This window comes from Macaca fascicularis, chromosome 18 (genome assembly GCF_037993035.2).
Source record: "Macaca fascicularis isolate 582-1 chromosome 18, T2T-MFA8v1.1".
Taxonomy (NCBI): domain Eukaryota; kingdom Metazoa; phylum Chordata; class Mammalia; order Primates; family Cercopithecidae; genus Macaca; species Macaca fascicularis.
Window position 1 is genome coordinate 62,734,059 of NC_088392.1, and position 19,304 is coordinate 62,753,362.

The window sequence follows — 19,304 nt, forward strand, 5'->3', positions numbered from 1 at the left end:
TGGAGCGCGATCTTGGCTCACTGCAACCTCCGACTCCCAGGTTCAAGCGATTCTCCTGCTTCAGCCTCCCAAGCAGCTGGGATTACAGGTGCATGCCACCACACCCAGCTAATTTTTGTATTTTTGGTAGAGACAGAGTTTCACCATGTTGGTCAGGCTGGTCTCAAACTCCTGACTTCAAGTCATCCGCCCACCTCAGCCTCCCAAAGTGCTGGGATTACAGGCGTGAGCCACCACGCCTGGACAGAAAGTTATCTTCTTTCTTTAACCCAGTGCAAATGTACAAAATATTTTTTAAAGTAAGATATGAATTCATTTTTAAAATTTAATTTACTTTTCTAGTGCTTATCTAAAACACAAGAATAAATAATTCTTGTCATTTAATAAGAAAGAATAAAAAGAGAGATAATCAATTTTTAAAATATAACCCCATAGCAGAAGTCTTTAAATAACAGCTTCCGAACATATGTGTGTTAGGTCCTGGTTTCACATTAAAGTACCAGTAATGCCCTATTCTTGGCGTCTTAATTATAGTTGTAATGTTTGAATTTCAGTGAACTTCTCAAGAAGCATTTAGTATATATACTTGGCAGCAATGCTTTCTTATCTGAATGGCTTGAGAACTGGCAGGAGTCAAAGACCTTGAGAGCTTGTAAAAATTAAAAAAAAAAAAAACTTAATTAAATGACCTGAAAGATGGATTTAATCATCTCGTTTTTAAATAACATATTATTATTATTATTAGTGGCAAAAATAAGCCAACAGGTGCCTCCGATCAGCTTGCATTGTTTGTCTTTTTTGTTTTGTTTTGTTTTGTTTTTGAGACAGGGTCTCACGCTGCACTCAGTTGCTCAGGCTGGAATCCAGTGGCACAATCACAGCTCACTGCAGCTTAGATGTCTTGGGCTCAAGTAATCCTCTTGCCTCAGCCTCCTGAGTAGCAAGGACACACAGGCGTGCATCACCACACCCAGCTATTTTTTTTTTTATTATTTTTTAGTAGAGACGAGGTCTCACTATGTTGCCCAGGATGGTCTTGAACTCCTGGGTTCCAGCAATCCTCCTGCCTCAGCCTCCCAAAGTGCTGAGATTACAGGCGTGAGCCACCATGCCCAGGCATTTGTTTGTCTTTTCAGAGACCACTGAGTTGTATCCAGTATGAACACAATAGGATCTAGTTCAGTGTAAGCTGGGCATCATACCCTTTCCACTAGTAAATTATCAAATTCATTATTATTACTCATGAGAAAATGTCAAAGGAAGATCTCTTTTCTGGGTGAACAGTAACAGGTTTGGATATGAAGATGGCAGATATGAGGGACCACTCAGTTCATATTGCTGAAAAAAATGTAAACGCCAAGGCTAAGATGTGAGCAATTGAGATTTTTAAAAACCATTTGACTTCAGAATTTGTATAAGCAATATACTACGTGACACAATAATCAATAAATACTCATTGATGAAGGACCTCTCTAAACGACAGAAAACAAATGTGCCCAATAAGCATATAGATGTTTTTCACAGCAGTGGCGTAAGAAGACTTGAAGACAAAATTTAGTTCAGAGCGTTTTCAACCAACAAAAATATAGCCGCTGTTTAGCAACTCCCCACTTCCCCCTTCCTGCAGCCCCTGATAAGTTCTAGGGATCCACTGGACAGCATCGTACCTACAGTTCATGATACTGTATCATACATGTAAAGTCTGTTTAAAGGGCGGTTCTCATGTTGTGTTCTTACCATAAAATAAAATTTAAAAAAATAATAGTCTCTTTCTATCTAGCAGGAGCGATTGGCTCATTGCAGATATAAGCACACCAAAAAGGTAACCAAAATGTCAAAAATCATGTTGTGGCCCAGTTCTTGGTCCCAGGCACTTAGAGATTTAGAATATACGGGTCTTAGGCAGACAGGAAGTTTTCATGTTGCTTGGCTTTGCCTGAAGTAGGGAGAAATATGATCTTAAGGAATGAAGCTTTTCAGCTTTTCAGTGTGTTTGAAAATTATCTTAACAAAATGTTGGAAAACAGAAACAAAACAAAACACAGCACCTGTGCCTCTGTATTTCCTTCTATAGAAACCCTGTAATGTAATTCTAGGTTACATTATTTAACTCTAGGTTACATTGTATTCCCAGAGGTCTAGTTGGATTGCCACATCAGTTTGTGTCTTCTGGACAGTTTAGACAAGCAAGAGATATTAGTTTCTTTTTTAAATGGTCCATCCTTTCTTTCCTGAAACTGGAGATAGAAAGGTGGAAGTCCAGTTATCCTCAGCCTTGAGACTTACCTATGAAGCAGGATTCTTGCTTCTTCCATGTCCCATGGGAAGAGCTGATGCACTTTGCTCTCTTTTTTTAAATTTTTAAATTTTTATTTATTTATTTATTTATTGTATTATTATACTTCAAGTTCAAGGGTACATGTGCACAAGGTGCAGGTTTGTTACATATGTATACATGTGCCATGTTGGTGTGCTGCACCCATTAACTCATTATTTACATTAGGTATATCTCCTAATGCTATCCCTCCCCCCTCCCCCCTCCCCACAATAGGCCTCGGTGTGTGATGTTCCCCTTCCTGTGTCCAAGTGTTCTCATTGTTCAATTCCCACCTATGAGTGAGAACATGCAGTATTTGGTTTTCTGTTCTTCCAATAGTTTGCTGAGAATGATGCTTTCCAGCTGCATCCATGTCCCTACAAAGGACACGAACTCATCCTTTTCTATGGCTGCATAGTATTCCGTGGTATATATGACCTTGCTCTCTTTTCACCAACCTGAATCATCCAGTGTCTGTATTTGTTCTGCATTCAAAATATCATATGTACCATTACACTCGGAAAATGGATGTGTACTTTTGAATTTGGCACATGAATATAGATATATATAGCGTTTTAAATATTTTTGTTTCCAAATTTATTGAGGTATAATTGACAAAATTATATACAGTTAAGGTGTACAATCTGATGTTTTGATATATGCATACATTGTTAAATCATCACCATTATCACACTAACATATCTGTCACCTCACATAATTACTTTTTGCATATGTGTGTGTGTTGAGAACACTTATGATCTACCCTCAGGAAATTTTAAATTTTACAACACAGTATTGTCAACTACAGTCACCATGCTCTACATTGTACCTCTAGAACACAGGAAGGGGAGCATCACACACTGGGGCCTATTGTGGGGAGGGGGGAGGAGGGAGGAATAGCATTGGGAGATATACTCAATGTAAATAACGATTTGATGGGTGCAGCACACCAACATGGCACATGTATGCATATGTAACAAACCTGCACGTTGTGCACATGCACCCTAGAACTTAAAGTATGATAATAATACAAAAATAAATAAATATAATTATGAACTCATAATTATATCTATGAGTTCAACAATTTTAGATTCTACATATAATTGAGATTATATAGAATTTGTCTTTCTGCCTCTGGCTTATTTTACTGAGCATAATGTCCTCCAAGTCCATCCACGTCATCACAAATGGCAGGATTTTCTTCTTTTTTTGAGACTATATAATATTCTATTATGTGTGCATTATATGTAATGCATTATATATTATATGTGCACATATATAATACATATACATATATAAAATGTATATATGTGCACATGTAAACAATGGAATACACACACACACCCCTCACATCTTCTTTATCCATTTATCTGTTGGTAGACATTTAGGTTGTTTCCATATCCTGGCTATTTTGAATAATGCTGCAATTATATAAGAAACGCATACAACCTAATAGCAAAAAAACCAGCCAAAACCATGATTTAAAAATGGACAAAGACCCTGAAGAGGCATTGCTCAAAAGAATGCACACAAATGGCCAATAGGTATATGAAAATGTATTCAACATCACTAATCATCAGGGAAATGCAAATCAAAACCACAATGGCATATTAGCTCACACTTATCAGAATGGCTATCATCAAAAAGAGAAAAGATCACAAGTGTTGGCAAGGATGAGGAGAAAAGGGAATCCTAATACACTGTTGGTGATCATGTAAATTAGTACATCCATTGTAGAAAACCATATGGAAATTCCTTAAAAAATTAACAATGAGCTACTTTATCATCCAGCAATCCCATTTCTGGGTATATATAGCCAAAAGACTTGAATTCAGCATCTCAAAGAGATATATTAAACTGTTTTTCTCTAACTTTAAATAACCTGCTTCAGTAGGCCTATATTTTTCTATTTTAAGAAGCAAAGCTTTCAACTTTTTCAACTTTCAACTTTTTTAATTAAAAAAGAACACACACATTCATCAGTCTATGGTAATTATCCCATCAGAAGAGGTAAAATTAAATTCTGGGCAGTTGTACATGGGTATCACATTAGCCAGAATGGGAGAGGAAGACTTCTCTGAGGAGGAGGCATTTGAGCTAAATCCTGAGTGATATGAAGGAACCAGCCTTGAGCAGATCTGAGAGAAGAGTGCAAAGGCCCTGAGGCAGGGCAAGCTTGGTGGGTTGAGGAAGAAGAAAGTTGGTGTGGCTGGAGCATGATGAGCAAGGGTGAACGTGTGGCAGCATGCAGCTTACATGGGGCCTTATAGACTGTGGGAAACAGTTTGGGTTTTATGATAATTGCATTGAGAAAAAAATAAACACTGGAGAATTTTAAGCCAGGTAATGAGATTTTTTTAAGCTCTCTGATACAGGTGGGATTTTAGAAAAAAAGTGGAGATGGGGAGCCCATTTAAGAAAGCTGTTAAAGTAAACCAGGAGAAAAATGAAGTGGCCGAGACCAAGGTGGTTTCAGTAGAAATAATGAGATGCTGTCAGATTTAGGAAGGATTTTAGAAGTAAAACTGACAGCACATGCTGATAGAGTGGATGTGGAAGGATGCGAAAACAGAGATAAAGGAGGACTCCAGGTTTACGGTGAGAACAAGCTGGTGAATAATACTATTAGCTGAGATATGGCAGACACGAAAGGATCCATTTGGGGGGCTGAGGATAAAAGGAGATTTCTATTTTATTTATCTTAAATTTGAAATGACTGTTACCTACCAAAGCAATGATGTTTCTTGGATATCTACAGCAATTATCTAGGTTAGAAACAGGGAAGCAGCAGTGGGGATGGGGAAGTGGGTGGGTTTGAGAAATGTTTGAAGAAGGAATGAACAGGACCTAGTTATCGATGACATGTAAGCAATGGAGGACTGCAAGAGGAATTCCAAGGCCCCTGATTTGAGTGACTGAGAGGTGGCACAGGAACCGGAGCATGTTTGGAAGGGAAGAGGAGGACTTCATATTTAGATAGGCTCTGTTTTGGTGCTCATGGAAAACCTGAGGCCATGTGCTCTGGGCACATTCTTATTTTGAGCTCAGGTAAGAAATACAGTTCAGAAATTTAGGAGTCACCAGTGTTAACATAGTTGTCATTAGAGCCAACAAAATGAATGAGATTACCCAGAAAAGGCCCATAGCACACACACAAAAAAAAGAGACTTTATTTCAGATCAAAAGAAAAAGCTTGATGTGTGTCTTGCTGGTGAGCAAAGTAATCTTGAAAATGAGAGAAAGAGAAGGGAGGCAATGGCGCAAACATCCTTCCAAATCAGAGGCATTATTTTATCAGAAGTAACTCCTCTTCAGCCAGGACCTGCAACAAGGAAATATTGGACATAAATGCAAGTCTCACATCCAAAGAGCAAAACCTGCAACCACAGAGCAGGATGATAAAGAACTCAGAAATGGAGACTTTGATCTCGAACTGTGTGTGTGAAAAGGGTGGGGTAAAGGACGGATCACTGTATATCCAGATGATTATTTGGGTTGGGTGACTGTCTTCCAGACAGTTGAGGACAGCAGATGACAAACTGGAAGTAATAGGTACAAACCACGGTGACAGGGACTGATAGCAAGGGTGCTGGGCTATTCAAAGAAACCTGGTTCTGACTCCAAGATTAGTGAACACTCACTGCCCGACAGCTGCCTTTGTGGAATAATAGAAGGTCTGTGTCTGGGAGGAATTCTGGAGATTACATGGTGCTAATTTTTAATTTCACAAATGAATTGAATAAAGCCCTGGGACATTAATTTGTTAAAAGTCAGACACCTGCTTTCAGGTAACGTGTGCGATGATAGTGGAGGCATTCCTGTGGTACTCTGATACTGTTTATGGAGCTATTTTCAAAGGATATGAAACTAATTTTAAATATGCCTTTGGTATGTTGCAAAGCTGTAGCTACTCCTGGCGGAAGTCAGGTGTAAAGGGTGCTGGCTCTCATTTCCAACTACCCAAACTAGAATCCTTGCTTGGTCCCTTGTGAGTCCTATGACCTTCACCTTTCTCATCTTATATGTAAAATGGAGATAATAATCTTTTTATCTCGTAGAGTTTTAATAAGGGTTAAGTGAGATAGTATCTGCCAAGCCCTTGCCTACTGTCTACCTAGTGGTATGCTCTCAATGCATTTTAGCAATTTTTTGTTGCTTTTGGTAATTACTTAATATCACTTGGCTCTGCCTTTTAGCAGCTCAGCTGAAAATATCAATAACAAACCCCGAGGTGTGTTGTTCTGGCACAGAGTGTGCATAAAACAAATATTTGTTGAGCAAGTGACATAAGAAGGAAGAAAAGAAGAAAGAAAGGGAAGGAGAGAGGCTGTACTGTTCAAAGGTCTTTCTTCATTATCTGGCCCACATTCTGAAATGTGGAAATGTATCGGGTATTTTTATTAGTAGTATTACTGTTTTTCTGATCTATGAAATATGCAGTCAGCACTTTCGTCAGAGTAGAGGAAAGATCAAGAAGGAAGGTGTGTGTCTGTGTGTTTTGAGCCCAGAGACACTGTCAGGGGTTTGCTGTTGTTTCTACTGCTAAACTCCATCCCTGGACCTCTAAGGCTGCACGTACAGGGTGTTTCTGTGTGCTAGTCACAGGCTACAGAGCACAGAGACAAACAGCCTTCCCTTAAGGAGCTTGCATGTGCTAGAGACAAGTGGCACAAAAGGATTTATAGAGCAACAGAAGCTTCGATAGATCGTATGGTGTAAAGGTTAGAAGCACAAACTCTATGGCCAGAACACCAAGGTTTGGATCCAGCACTTGGCAAATCTGTGACCTAGACAAGTTATGGACCTGCCTGAGCCACATTTTCTCCTCTAAAGTAGGGACAGTGATGACGCATGCCTGGTGAGGTTAAGAGCAGATGAGTTCAAGTAAATACAAAGGGCTTGGCCTGGCATGCTGCTCGTGCGTGTGCTGTTGCCTTCCTCCCAATGAGCGATGCCTGCTGTAGTTCAGAGGACGGCCACTCTGAGAGGAGAAACCATCTTAGATCTTGAAGAAGCTATATGAATTTTCAAACAGAAGGATGAGAGCTGTTTCACGCTTGGGATTGGAAGTGGCCTATTCAGGGGACTTTCAGAATTGGTAGAGGAGAATTCTGAGTTACACAGGGAAGCAGAGATTGTATTTAATGCAGTTATAGTGGATCCTGTAACAGTGAAAGGAAAAGCAAGGTTTTTAGAGAGGAGTTTAGCATAGGGAAAACAATTTGTAAAACAATTCATCGGATAAATTAAGATGAAATGGAAGCTAAAGCCAGGGATACCAGCTTGGAGACTCTTGTAATAGTCTAGACTTTGATGTGCTAAGGGCCTTGGCCAGAATGCTGCAGTGTTTAAAAGCTAAAAGGAATGATTATGAGATATAGAAAGAAAGGATCAAAGAGTGGCTGGAAGCAAGTGTTGAGGAGAGGAGATGGTGGGGGGAGATGTCGAAGCTGCATGCCTGAATAGCAGGAAGAAGTGCCCATATAATAGACACTTGTGCAAGTTCAGAGGGGTGGGTGGTTTGGGGAAAAGGATTACAAGTTCATTCAAGTCCAGCTGCAGTTGATGCAACAATGGGACACTGATGCGGAAGCTAGAATTTGAAGAAGCAGAATTGAAGTTCAGGAGAGGTCAAAGCAAAGATTATATAAACATTTGGAACTGAATCAAGTACAAGTGAGAGTGAAATAATTGAGAGAGAGAATAGTATGGCAAGATTAAGGCAGACTACCATGCCAGCCAGTAAGCTCACCATACTTGGGGAACTATTGTGAGAATTACATGAGGTAACACATATGAGAACACTTATAGGATGGGGGTGGGGTGGACTACTAAATACAGTGTAAACAGGAAAAACTTGATGATTGCATGATAATGAAGAGATTGTTTGCTTGTTTGTTTTTGCCCTATTTCCTAGAATCTCAAGGCTGAAGTGGACATTAAAGCATTGTATAGGTGAAGGTGAGGGAATGAGGGCTCAGAGAAGCTGAATGAATGGGTTTCCCATGAGATCGCTGAAGCATCAGGCCTGTGCTCAGGCCCTGCACCCCTTTTCAGTGCTATTCTCACTTTAGAGGCTGCCTCTTGAGCCAGTCCTGTCTCTCAGACGCTCCCCGAACAGGATTCGATTTGCACTCTATTTTATACAAAGCGTGCTCTAAAGTGCTGGATTCCCCAGCACAGGGGACCTGGCACACGGACAAGCACAGCAGTGCACAGGAAGCCAGCAGTGCACAGGAAGCCAGCAGTGCACAGGAAGCCAGCAGTGCACAGGAAGCCAGCAGTGCACAGGAAGCCAGCAGTGCACAGGAAGCCAGCAGTGCACAGGAAGCACAGCAGTGCACAGGAAGCCAGCAGTGCACAGGAAGCTGCCTCCACACAGGTGCGGCTTTGTGCAGGGCGTCCTGAAAAGAAGCGCTTGTTTCAGACACTGACCTTGCATCTCCCCGTCTTTTAAATTTGTGTTTCCTTTTAGTTAATTAACTAATTTTACAATCTTTAAATCATGAAATAAGCCATCTACTCTTGACTCGTTTACTCATGTTAATCAAATAATTAACCCATGACTTGTAATCTCCTTCCAAAAAGATATTCAAATTTTATAAAAAGAAAGTTTTTAATCTCAACCACAATACAGCCACATCATGGCAATAATTAATTTTATAACCAGATCAGTTAAAAACTAAACAGCTATTTTTGAAAGTCCGTAAAAGTGATGTCCCATGTACAAACATTTTGAACAATTTAACATGATTTTATTGAAGGGATAGCCATTTGAGAGCTTGACCTTTTTATGAATTCCTAGTGAAGTCATAGAAATCTGAGTACCTTTTAAATTTTTTTCTTGAAGGAAATAACTTGGGAAGTGCCAAGGAAAGAAACGGAGAAAGCATTTAACATAAACTGAAATCACTAATACTTTTAATGGGAAAACATAATATTCTATTCTGAGACATTTTAAAACAGCTACTACAAAATCATCCTTTCTAGGGGACTAGGAAGTTCTTCAAAACTGGTGCTTAAATCGTATTACCTAAAGAAGGACTGGATGGAAATAGAACCTGTAAAGGCCAAAGATCAGAAAAAGGGGTATGATGAGATTCAAGTTACAATCAGCCCTTTATGTATGTTGGTTTCTGCATCCATGGATACCACCAAACATGGATTTAAAATATTTGGGGGAAAAAACATGGTTGCATCTGTACTCAATAACTGCAGACTCTTTTCTTGTCATTATTTTGTAAACAATACAGTATCACAACTATGTACATAGCATCTACATGGTATTAGGTATTATAAATACTCCAGAGATTATTTGAAGTATGTGGCAGAATGTGCATAGGTGATATGCACATATCGTATATCAAGGACTTGAGCATTCACAGGTTTTGGTGTTTGCCGGGTGCCCCAGAACCAATCCATCACGGATACCAAGGGACAACTGTACTTCATTTGAATTGCTATTTTTGGTCACAAATTTCCGTAAGCTTTATCCCACCCTTGTTTCCCCATGGGACCACTGAGTCATGGGTTCTTCTGTGTTGTTATTGTTTGCTGGAAAGACCCGATGCCCTTTCAAGATTTCTTCAATTTTAGAGTTAGAAAAACCAGTTCCACTAGCAAAAGTTGTATGCTAAATCCCTTTTGTTTTGAACCAGTGAGGTACGAAGTCAAGAAATACATGGATTGACTCAAGGAAAACAGAATCATAGTGCTCTTCTTTTGCAAGAATAGTCTTTTTTCTAAGTCTATTTCATCACTTTGTGGTTTCTTCTATCTTCTTTCGCTCTGTTCTCCTGTTGACCAGGAGAACTGTCTTGAGCCCCCTTTCTGGTCTGCAGCAGCACACCCAGCCCACCACAGTCATCTCTGTCCTAAGGCATAATGGGAGGCAGCAAAAGAATTCTAGACTCGGCGGCCAAATTCAGGCGTCAAATTCTAGTTCCACCACTAGTTTTGCAATCTTGGGTAGGACACCTAAACTCATTCTCTCCCTCCTTGCCCTTCCATTTTAAACTTTTAAATAATTTTATCAAAGTAACGTATTTTATCAAATGCATACATAGGTAACGTATAAAATACAATAGAAGTTACTTTTACTGGCCTCTTAAGTGATTTGCCTGATTAAGCAACTCTCTCCATTCCCTCAATATATCCTACCAACTGATGCTGACAGCCAGCTCAGGACCGGATGCCCTCTAGCCCTCCAGTAAACTCCTGATCCCTCCTGTGAAGATGTATGTGGACCAAGAGACAGTGGTGTTTGTCCCCAGATCTGCTGTGCCAGTTTTACTCATTCATATAATTATTCAATGATAATTATGTAACCAGTGACATATGGGTGTGTAAAAGAGAATTGCTATGTCTATTAAAATGTTTTGTAAAGACTCAATAAAGTTGAGTTACTAAAAATGAAAGGCTGGCTTTGCAGACGCTGCCGCCGAGGAAAGTCCTGTACTACTAGCCATGGTCAACCCTACCGTGTTCTTCGACATTGCCGTCGACGGCGAGCCTTTGGGCCGCGTCTCCTTCGAGCTGTTTGCAGACAAGGTTCCAAAGACAGCAGAAAATTTTCGTGCTCTGAGCACTGGAGAGAAAGGATTTGGTTATAAGGGTTCCTGCTTTCACAGAATTATTCCAGGGTTTATGTGTCAGGGTGGTGACTTCACACGCCATAATGGCACTGGTGGCAAGTCCATCTATGGGGAGAAATTTGAAGATGAGAACTTCATCCTAAAGCATACAGGTCCTGGCATCTTGTCCATGGCAAATGCTGGACCCAACACAAATGGTTCCCAGTTTTTCATCTGCACTGCCAAGACTGAGTGGTTGGATGGCAAGCATGTGGTCTTTGGCAAAGTGAAAGAAGGCATGAATATTGTGGAGGCCATGGAGCGCTTTAGGTCCAGGAATGGCAAGACCAGCAAGAAGATCACCATTGCTGACTGTGGACAACTCGAATAAGTTTGACTTGTGTTTTATCTTAACCACCAGACCATTCCTTCTGTAGCTCAGGAGAGTACCCCTCCACCCCATTTGCTCGCAGTATCCTAGAATCTTTGTGCTCTCGCTGCAGTTCCCTTTGGGTTCCATGTTTTCCTTGTTCTCTCCCATGCCTAGCTGGATTGCAGAGTTAAGTTTATGATTATGAAATAAAAACTAAGTAACAAAAAAAAAAAAAAAAGAAATGAAAGGCTATAGGTCAGGTGCAGTGGCTCACACCTGTAATCCCAGCACTTTGGGAGGCCGAGGCGGGAGGATCACGAGGTCAAGAGTTCAAGACTAGCCTGACCAACATGGTGAAAATCCATCTCTACTAAAAATACAAAAATTAACTGGAGATGGTGGCACAAGCCTGTAATCCCAGCTACTCAGGAGGCTGAGGCAGGAGAATCGCTTGAACCCGAAAGGCGGAGGTTGCAGTGGGCAGAGGTTGCAGTGAGCCGAGATCATGCTACTGCACTCCTGCCTGGGCGACAGAGCAAGACTCTGCCTCAAAAAAATACAAAATAAAATAAAATAAAGGTTATAGAATTATATGTGAGCAAGATAGTGGTAAAATATTGGGTAAAAACTTAAATCTAAAAGGATTCTGCTTTGTGCCTTTTTCAATCTAATGAAGCAGAAACTGAGAAATATAGATGATGATTATGGGTGTAGTTTATGTAAGAAAATGCAGAACTGGAAATATGTGGCTATATTCTGTATGTGGAAATCCTGGCAGTATTTCCAGGGGATTCTTATGATACTAAATTAGATAAGGTTCATATAACACACTTAGCAGCATGCCTGATATTTAATAAGCATTCAATCCATGTTAGCTGTTATTGTGGTTATTATTCATTTAATAATTGTGCATCCAGGCAATTTTAAAAGCAAAGATAAAACAAAAGGCAAGGTGAGACCAAATCAATATTTCAAAAGAAAATATTGGGATAAACTTTTAAACCCAGCGACCAAAGGACCTAAACTTCACTGTGATGATTTTTTTCTTTGCATCCAAATATCCGTGTGTAAAATTAAGAGGATATTGATGATCAAATATCTACAACGTTTAGCTGGAAAAACAAATCCTGGTTCATTATTGAAAATAAGGCCTTGGCATTCCAAGTGTAACCCTATTTCAATTTTAACAACAAACTGCCACATAGCCTTAGGAAGCTCTTTAACCTTTTCCTATCCTTGTATTCTCAGTTGGATAAGGATGATGACAAACAACTAAATTTATTTATCACATGGCCAGAAGAATTATTTTGAATTCTTTGAGAAAAGTACACTATGGTTGTATTTGTGTTCTCTCACTTGAGTGTGAGCTCTGCCTGGCTGAGTGCTGTGTGAGGCTCTAACCCTCAGGATAAGGATCAGTGAAATGCTAATTTTTTAAAAAATTAAATTTTCATCAAAGCTCTAGACCTGTTCACTTATTACGATGTTTGTGCCAAGTTTCAACAGGTAAAACATGCTTCACCACAAAAAACAACAATGATCAGAATAAGTTATGGGATGAAAGGGAAAGATCCTATTTTATTCGATTATATGTACAACTAAATTAAGTTTTAATTCCTTTTCAATCTTGTAAAGGCAATAGAAGAACAGATATACTGGATGTGAGGTTTAAACTCATTAATTTTAGTGGCTCTGGCCGAACCCAATTAACTTCTGTTTGTGAAGCAATCCCCATTGTTGGGGTTTCAAGTTATTTTCACAGTTGACCGTGGAAGAATATGCATAGCTATTCAGTGCATGATCTTGTAGCTAGTCAGTCAGTCTGTATTGATTGTGTGGACTGAGCCCAACATCCTACATATTTATTACATACAAATATAGAGAAAAATAACAATGATTTAAAAGATATAGTTAAAGCCTTTAAAGAGCTATATACTCTATTACTATTACTGAGAGGTGGGAGAGGATACTTTTCCTTAGGAGACAATTCAAAAGATAAAAAATAAATTGTATTTATTTCCCTGTCATTTAATCGATCCTTAAAGAAATAGCTCTTTCAAAAATTTAGGTTAATTCAATATATATGCATAAGACTAAACTAGGCTCAGAGAAGTTAAAAGAGGAACCAGACTGGATCATCCCAGTGTTCAATGAATTTGCTATAGTCGGGGAGAAAGGCATTCATATAACTAGTATACTTCCATCCATGATGTGTGGAGGGACAAACTAGATCAGGGAAGAATTACCAGTACCTGAGTGTACTCTCATCGTAATGCCCTAATATCAGGTTTCCAGACACCCTTAAGAAATTGCCAGATTTGCACAACCTTCATATTGGAGCCATCATGGAGATGGAGGAAAGAGCCTGTCATGTCCACAGTTTTTAAGGAAATGACTTGATTGTTATAAGTCAGATAGCTTAAAAGCAATGTCTGATGAGAACAATCTCTCATACAATCAATAAGCAACTTACCAGAATATTGTAGGATATAAAGAAGCAGACACACGTGACTTTTTGAATAACCAGTTTTTCCATATCAATTTAACTTTCTTCCTTGATTCAGTGACAGCCTACATAAATAATGATATAATATACTAGATAAAATCAATTTTGTATGGAGGAAGATTTTGAGTTCTAGTCTAAACAATATTCTTATCACCAAGCCATGACAGTGTGACTTTACCTTAATCATGCTACCATTACCTGGGTAAACGGGTAAATATAGAGTTGCAATTACCATAAAGTGGGTGGGAGCAATGCATTACATATCCAGGTCCAGCTCCTGGGGATCAGTTGTACTGAAGGACCTGTAACTTACTGATGAGCTATATGACTCATAAATACCTGCCTCCAAAATGCAAATATTACTAAATCAAGTAGAATGGACAGTACCTTACACCAGGAAGTTCATAACAAGATAGTTGAAAATGCCTTTGGATATATGCTTTAAATCATTCTAAAAACAGAATAGCATATCATTGATGCGAGTGTAAACTGGTATTTTTTTGGCACACGTGAAATTTGCTAAAAAATAATTTAAAAGACAAGTGCCGATAAGATTTTTATTTCAATTAGGGTTAGCAAAGCAACATTATAAATGAATCACACTGAGACTAGGTGATTTAAGTGGGGCAGGCTAGCAGGACGGATGATTAATCCTACCATTTCTTAAGCCACACCATCCTTTAGTACTTAGTCACGTTTTAGTCAACATATTTTGAAAGATTTTTTTTAAAAGGCATGCAGAGAGCAAAATATTACATACATATTTATAAAATATAGAATAGAATATATGTTAATATATAAGTAAATGTATTATATAATATCTATTTGATTATATTATATAAAATATATGGTATGACATAAGTATATATATGTTGTATTATATATAATATATATTATATATACATATATATAAAATGTCTTTTAAGGAAAGAAATGGAACCATATTAACCCAAAAAGCCAAAAACTAAGTAGTCATATAATTACATTCTTACTGCTCTGTAAGATTGTTCTCAGAAGGAGCTGAGGCTCTCCTCTCCCCATAGGTGACTGAGCAAGAAGAAATACACTATGTTACAATAGGCCAACTTCATGTGGCAGAAACAGGCCCTTTGTAATCACCATGAAAAATCACTGGTTCAAGGAAAACCTTAAGATGTTCTTTCTTACAGCTGTTTACTACAGAATAAACTATCATTAGTTCTGGATAATTTAAATATCCATGGGGTTGCTTGCCTCAGAACCCTCTTCTTTTGTCCTAGCTTTCCGTTCATTTACTCTTCCACGCTTCCCAAACTAAGGCATCCAATAGTGGGCCACTAATACTCAATGCTAGGAGCTGCAGATGACATCTCTATCTCAGTTTCACCCGAAGACATCGAGCCCAAGTACTCAATTTTAGACAACGATTTTATTAATAAGTGAAAATATTATTGTATATTAGCACATTGATCTGTGATGGGGTGGAATGCTGAGAATCAAAGGAAATTATCTTCCTTGTGATGGTCATTTTCCAATGCTCCCCAGCCCACAGTCCCTAGCTCCATTTCCCTGTCACAGACAGCACAGGCTTAAAGCCCAGACTTTTCCATAGCAAATTTTCATGGTAATGCCAGGTTTCCTAATAAGTGACACCAAGCTTAATCAGGCCAGAAACACAGAGGATGACACATTGTATTTCATGACCCTCTCACTTCCCATGATTTTTCTTGTTACAAATAAAATATTAGAGACTTTGAGGCATCTTTGTGTAGAAAGTTTTATAAATGTCTTTGGATGTGATGGTAATATATGAAATTCTTTCCTCTTCTTTTTCAGGATGGGGACCAATGAAGTACTTGCAGCCTGTACCCAGAATCAGTGAGTAACTTCCTCATAGTGTTTGAGTCTTGGGTAGTTATAGGTAAGCAGAGCAACAACTAGAATATCTGAAAACCTCAGAGTGTTGCTTTTAAGCACCTGTTCTGGTGATGATAGCCATCCCTAGAAAGCACAGCCTCGGCGGCATCGTTGGAGGCATAAAGTCTTGGAGGGTGGGGAGAAAAGCAAGCGAACCATGACCCTTGTCCTCAAGGGAATTACAAAGGAAACTAAAGGCTCTGAAGACCGATTTAAGTTACACATAGGTTGGTGTTCACCTTATTTGAAAAAGTTTACATATTTTTTAATTTTTCTTTTAAAAGTATTTAACACTTTCCTGGCAAATTGCACTATAGTCTTTTTTTAATGTCTTCCTCTATGAATAGAGTAAAACCTCATTAGTTCAGATATTGCCAATACACAATTCTTGACAATTTGATCTAGACTAAGCTGAAATTTAGCTTTGAATTGTCTGCAAGGAATGGATTTGCTAAGTGGAATGGAATATTTGTAACCCATGTAAAAAGAATACATTGTTTTTATGACCTTAGCATACAGTGGTCTTTAGGCAAAAAGATTCAGCTGTAAAATGAGGATTATTAAGGTCATGAAGTAGATGTCCCCTTAGACTTTATTAGTAGGTAATAGTATTGAAAGTAATAAAACAATGTTGCTTTCAATAAATTCTGACTTCCATAATTCAGGCTAGATCTTCCTCTCCTCCTTTCCATACTAATTGTTTTAATCTAATGAGGTTTACTATTGTGTAAAATGTGGATGAAAGCATTTAGTAATAGAAGATGATCAATTCCTATTATCTTAAAAATTTATAAATATAAATTCTAATTTTGCGATGCATGTCTGTAATGCTGATCACCTAGATGACAGTAGTGTTTACTTTACAAGAAAAATAATGTTTTATTCCATTTTCTGTTTCATGATCTCACATGGCAGGTAAAATTTTTTTTTCATTTAAACCTCAGCATTTTTGCAAAGCAAGCAAGTCAGATTCCTGGGGCAATAGCAAAGATTTAAGGTGAGGGAAAAAAACAAAATCTGACCATGCCCTCCTAGGGGTATGTTGAAACATTGGAGTAGTAACTGAATCACCATGCATCCATTTATTCCTTTATTCATTCAACAAACACTTAGCCAAGGGCCATGCTTATTGCATCAAGGGATAGAGAGATAAATAAAACTCCCTTTTTGTCTTCATTGTACTGGTAGCCCATAAGTTGAGATAGAGATGGAGACAAATGATTTTCTCATATGATAAGCAATGCATTATCCCAAAAAACAAAGTACTTTGGGAATGCACAGAATACACCGTTAAATGTAACAGGAAGAGTTGGGAAAATATTCAGTAACAGTTATCATACTTGAACTGATTCTTAAAAGCATGGAGACATCAAAGCACATGTACTGCCCGAGTAAAACCACATATCCTTAGAGTTCGTTGTATAGAGCTGAGGGAATGTGGGAGTAGTGTATGGTCTATACGTAAAAGTATATTACCAAGAAAAGATACCCTTTAAGTGGTCAAAAACAACAATTGGAGTTTAGAGAGAGAAAGATTTGAGAGTCAGTTGCATAGAGAGTTGACATGTGAAGAAATGGAAATAAATAAGATTATTCAAGGGCACGGGAGAGAACTTTTAGGAACACAGAATAGAATCAACTTCTTCCTGAGACAGGAGAAAAGGAAGAGCAGGGAAAAAAACTAAGATAAGTTTAAAGATGGATATAAAGAAATTTGAGGGAGTTTATGCCTGAAAGCTTCCATTTTCTTGACACTATACTGTGAATAAGCATGGGATGCAGAATAGGAGAACACAAGTTCGAAACTCAATTCAGCCACCCACGAACAACGCGACATGGGTAGGTCACGTAACCCCTCTAAAATTTCCATTTTACCATCTGTGAAATGGAGATAATAATAACATGCAATCCATAGGTCAGAGAACTTCATAACACATGCGGAGGCACTTTATAAATTATAATGCACTTGACCAGAATACATGCTGGGTGACCTCACTGAGCTCTTGTTTATAAAACAGGGACAAGCTGGGCATGGGCACATGTGCCTGTCATCCCAGCTACTCAGGAGGCTGAAGTAGGGGGATTGCTTGAGGCCAAGAGTTCAAGATTGTAGTATGTGATGATTACTGTACCTGTAAACAGCCACTGCAGTCCACTCCGTGCAACACAGTGAGACCCTATCTCTAAAAAATCAAATAAAATAAGGATAACAGCACATAGCTTACACGGGTTACTAAGAGCATTAAAGATAAGGTATCCACCATGTGTGCTCTGTAGAAGGGAAACACTGGGTTACTGTCTTCTGTGAGTAAGAGCTTGTCTCTGGGGAAAGAGGAAAAAAATCTGCAATGGGGAAACAAGACAAGAAAGAGACATGGAAAAATATTTTTGAACAGAATTAAAAGCCTATCCTGAAAACATGAGTTTGCAGGTACAGTCACACTTATGTACTCTGGAGCAATCAAAATGAATGAGTTGATGGTCTGGAGCTGGGGTAGATCAAAGCAGGTATACTAGTGGCTGAGAGCAAGTGCCATCAAGGGGACAATTGGAAATGCTGGCCATTGCACATCTCAGAAGTTTAGAGGCCCTGTTCTCTGGCCTCAGCATTTTGACAGAATGGCACCTTTCTATTCAGAGTCCTCAGCCTGTGATCCTATGACTTGTTGTTGTCAAGTAAGTGAGTGGTTTATGCAAAGGACTGAGCCGCCAGATGTCTCCAAGGTTATACGCTGTCACCATCAGCTAACCTCCATCCCTGATGCTACTGATCAGATTTAGGACAGTGGCTAGCCAGACCCCTGCCTGACCCTCCTACCTTCTCACCTCCCACCCTTGTCTCACATCCCAACTGCAGCCTATTCTCAGCCTCCCCTTCCACTTGAACTTTCATTCTTCCCTAGCACATAAGGTAGTAAAAAAGCTGTCCACCTCCTCTGAAATAGAAAGGTAAAGTTTCAGTCAACTATTAATAAAAAGGAGCCAGACTGCAAGCTACCTGCCCCTCACACCTTTAGCACCAAGTCTAAACCTCATTCCAGAATTGGCTGGTTGCAACAGGCAAGACTGCACTTCCTCCCATACTTGGAAGTGAGTTATCTCACCATCCACTAGGAAAATGTTCAGTGTCCTCTTAAAATGTTTAGTGAGCCTTGGGGACCCCAAGAGAGAGCTGCCAAGATCTATCTTGATAGTTAACTAAACTTACCTCTGAGAGAGATTTGTATTGTTAGAGCTTTCATCCTCAATTTGCCAAATGGCAGTAATAAAGGAAATATAGGCTATATCTTGCACATTATTGACTCCTATTTTAATTAATGTAAGACATATTCCTCATTTGGGAGCATGGTTGATTCACTCAGCCAATGGTTATTCATTAAGTATACCAAATGCAGGGTGCTAGCTCCTAGTCAAGATCTTTGGAGATAATGAATATAAACATCTCTCATGAATAATATTTGAAACATCCAGAAAAACCCATCCAATTAGACAAAATTCCAGGCTCCTGTGAAAAGGCAACTCCAAAGACTCATTAGGGGTTGAGAAACCCAGAGCATTTTCTTCTCTCTTCTCAGCCTTGGCTCCCAAAGCCCACTCTTCTGTGACTACCAACATGAATCACGTGAAATTCACCTCCAA

At 39.0% G+C, this 19,304-nt stretch overlaps 1 protein-coding gene and 1 pseudogene across 8 annotated transcripts in view; both read left to right on the top strand.

The window, feature by feature from the left end:
• The window catches only part of CHST9 (carbohydrate sulfotransferase 9), a 293,740-nt gene that overhangs the window by 142,469 nt on the left and 131,967 nt on the right, over nt 1-19,304 (top strand). For all 7 annotated transcript variants that reach the window (XM_065533960.2, XM_005586983.5, XM_045377915.3 and 4 more), the window contains one exon: nt 15,585-15,626. In XM_065533960.2, coding sequence (XP_065390032.1) covers nt 15,585-15,626 — 42 coding nt within the window. The remainder of the gene's footprint in view (nt 1-15,584; nt 15,627-19,304) is intronic.
• LOC123570007 (peptidyl-prolyl cis-trans isomerase A pseudogene) lies at nt 10,740-11,505 on the top strand (annotated as a pseudogene). The gene has a single exon (XR_012427227.1). The product of XR_012427227.1 is annotated as a peptidyl-prolyl cis-trans isomerase A pseudogene (transcript).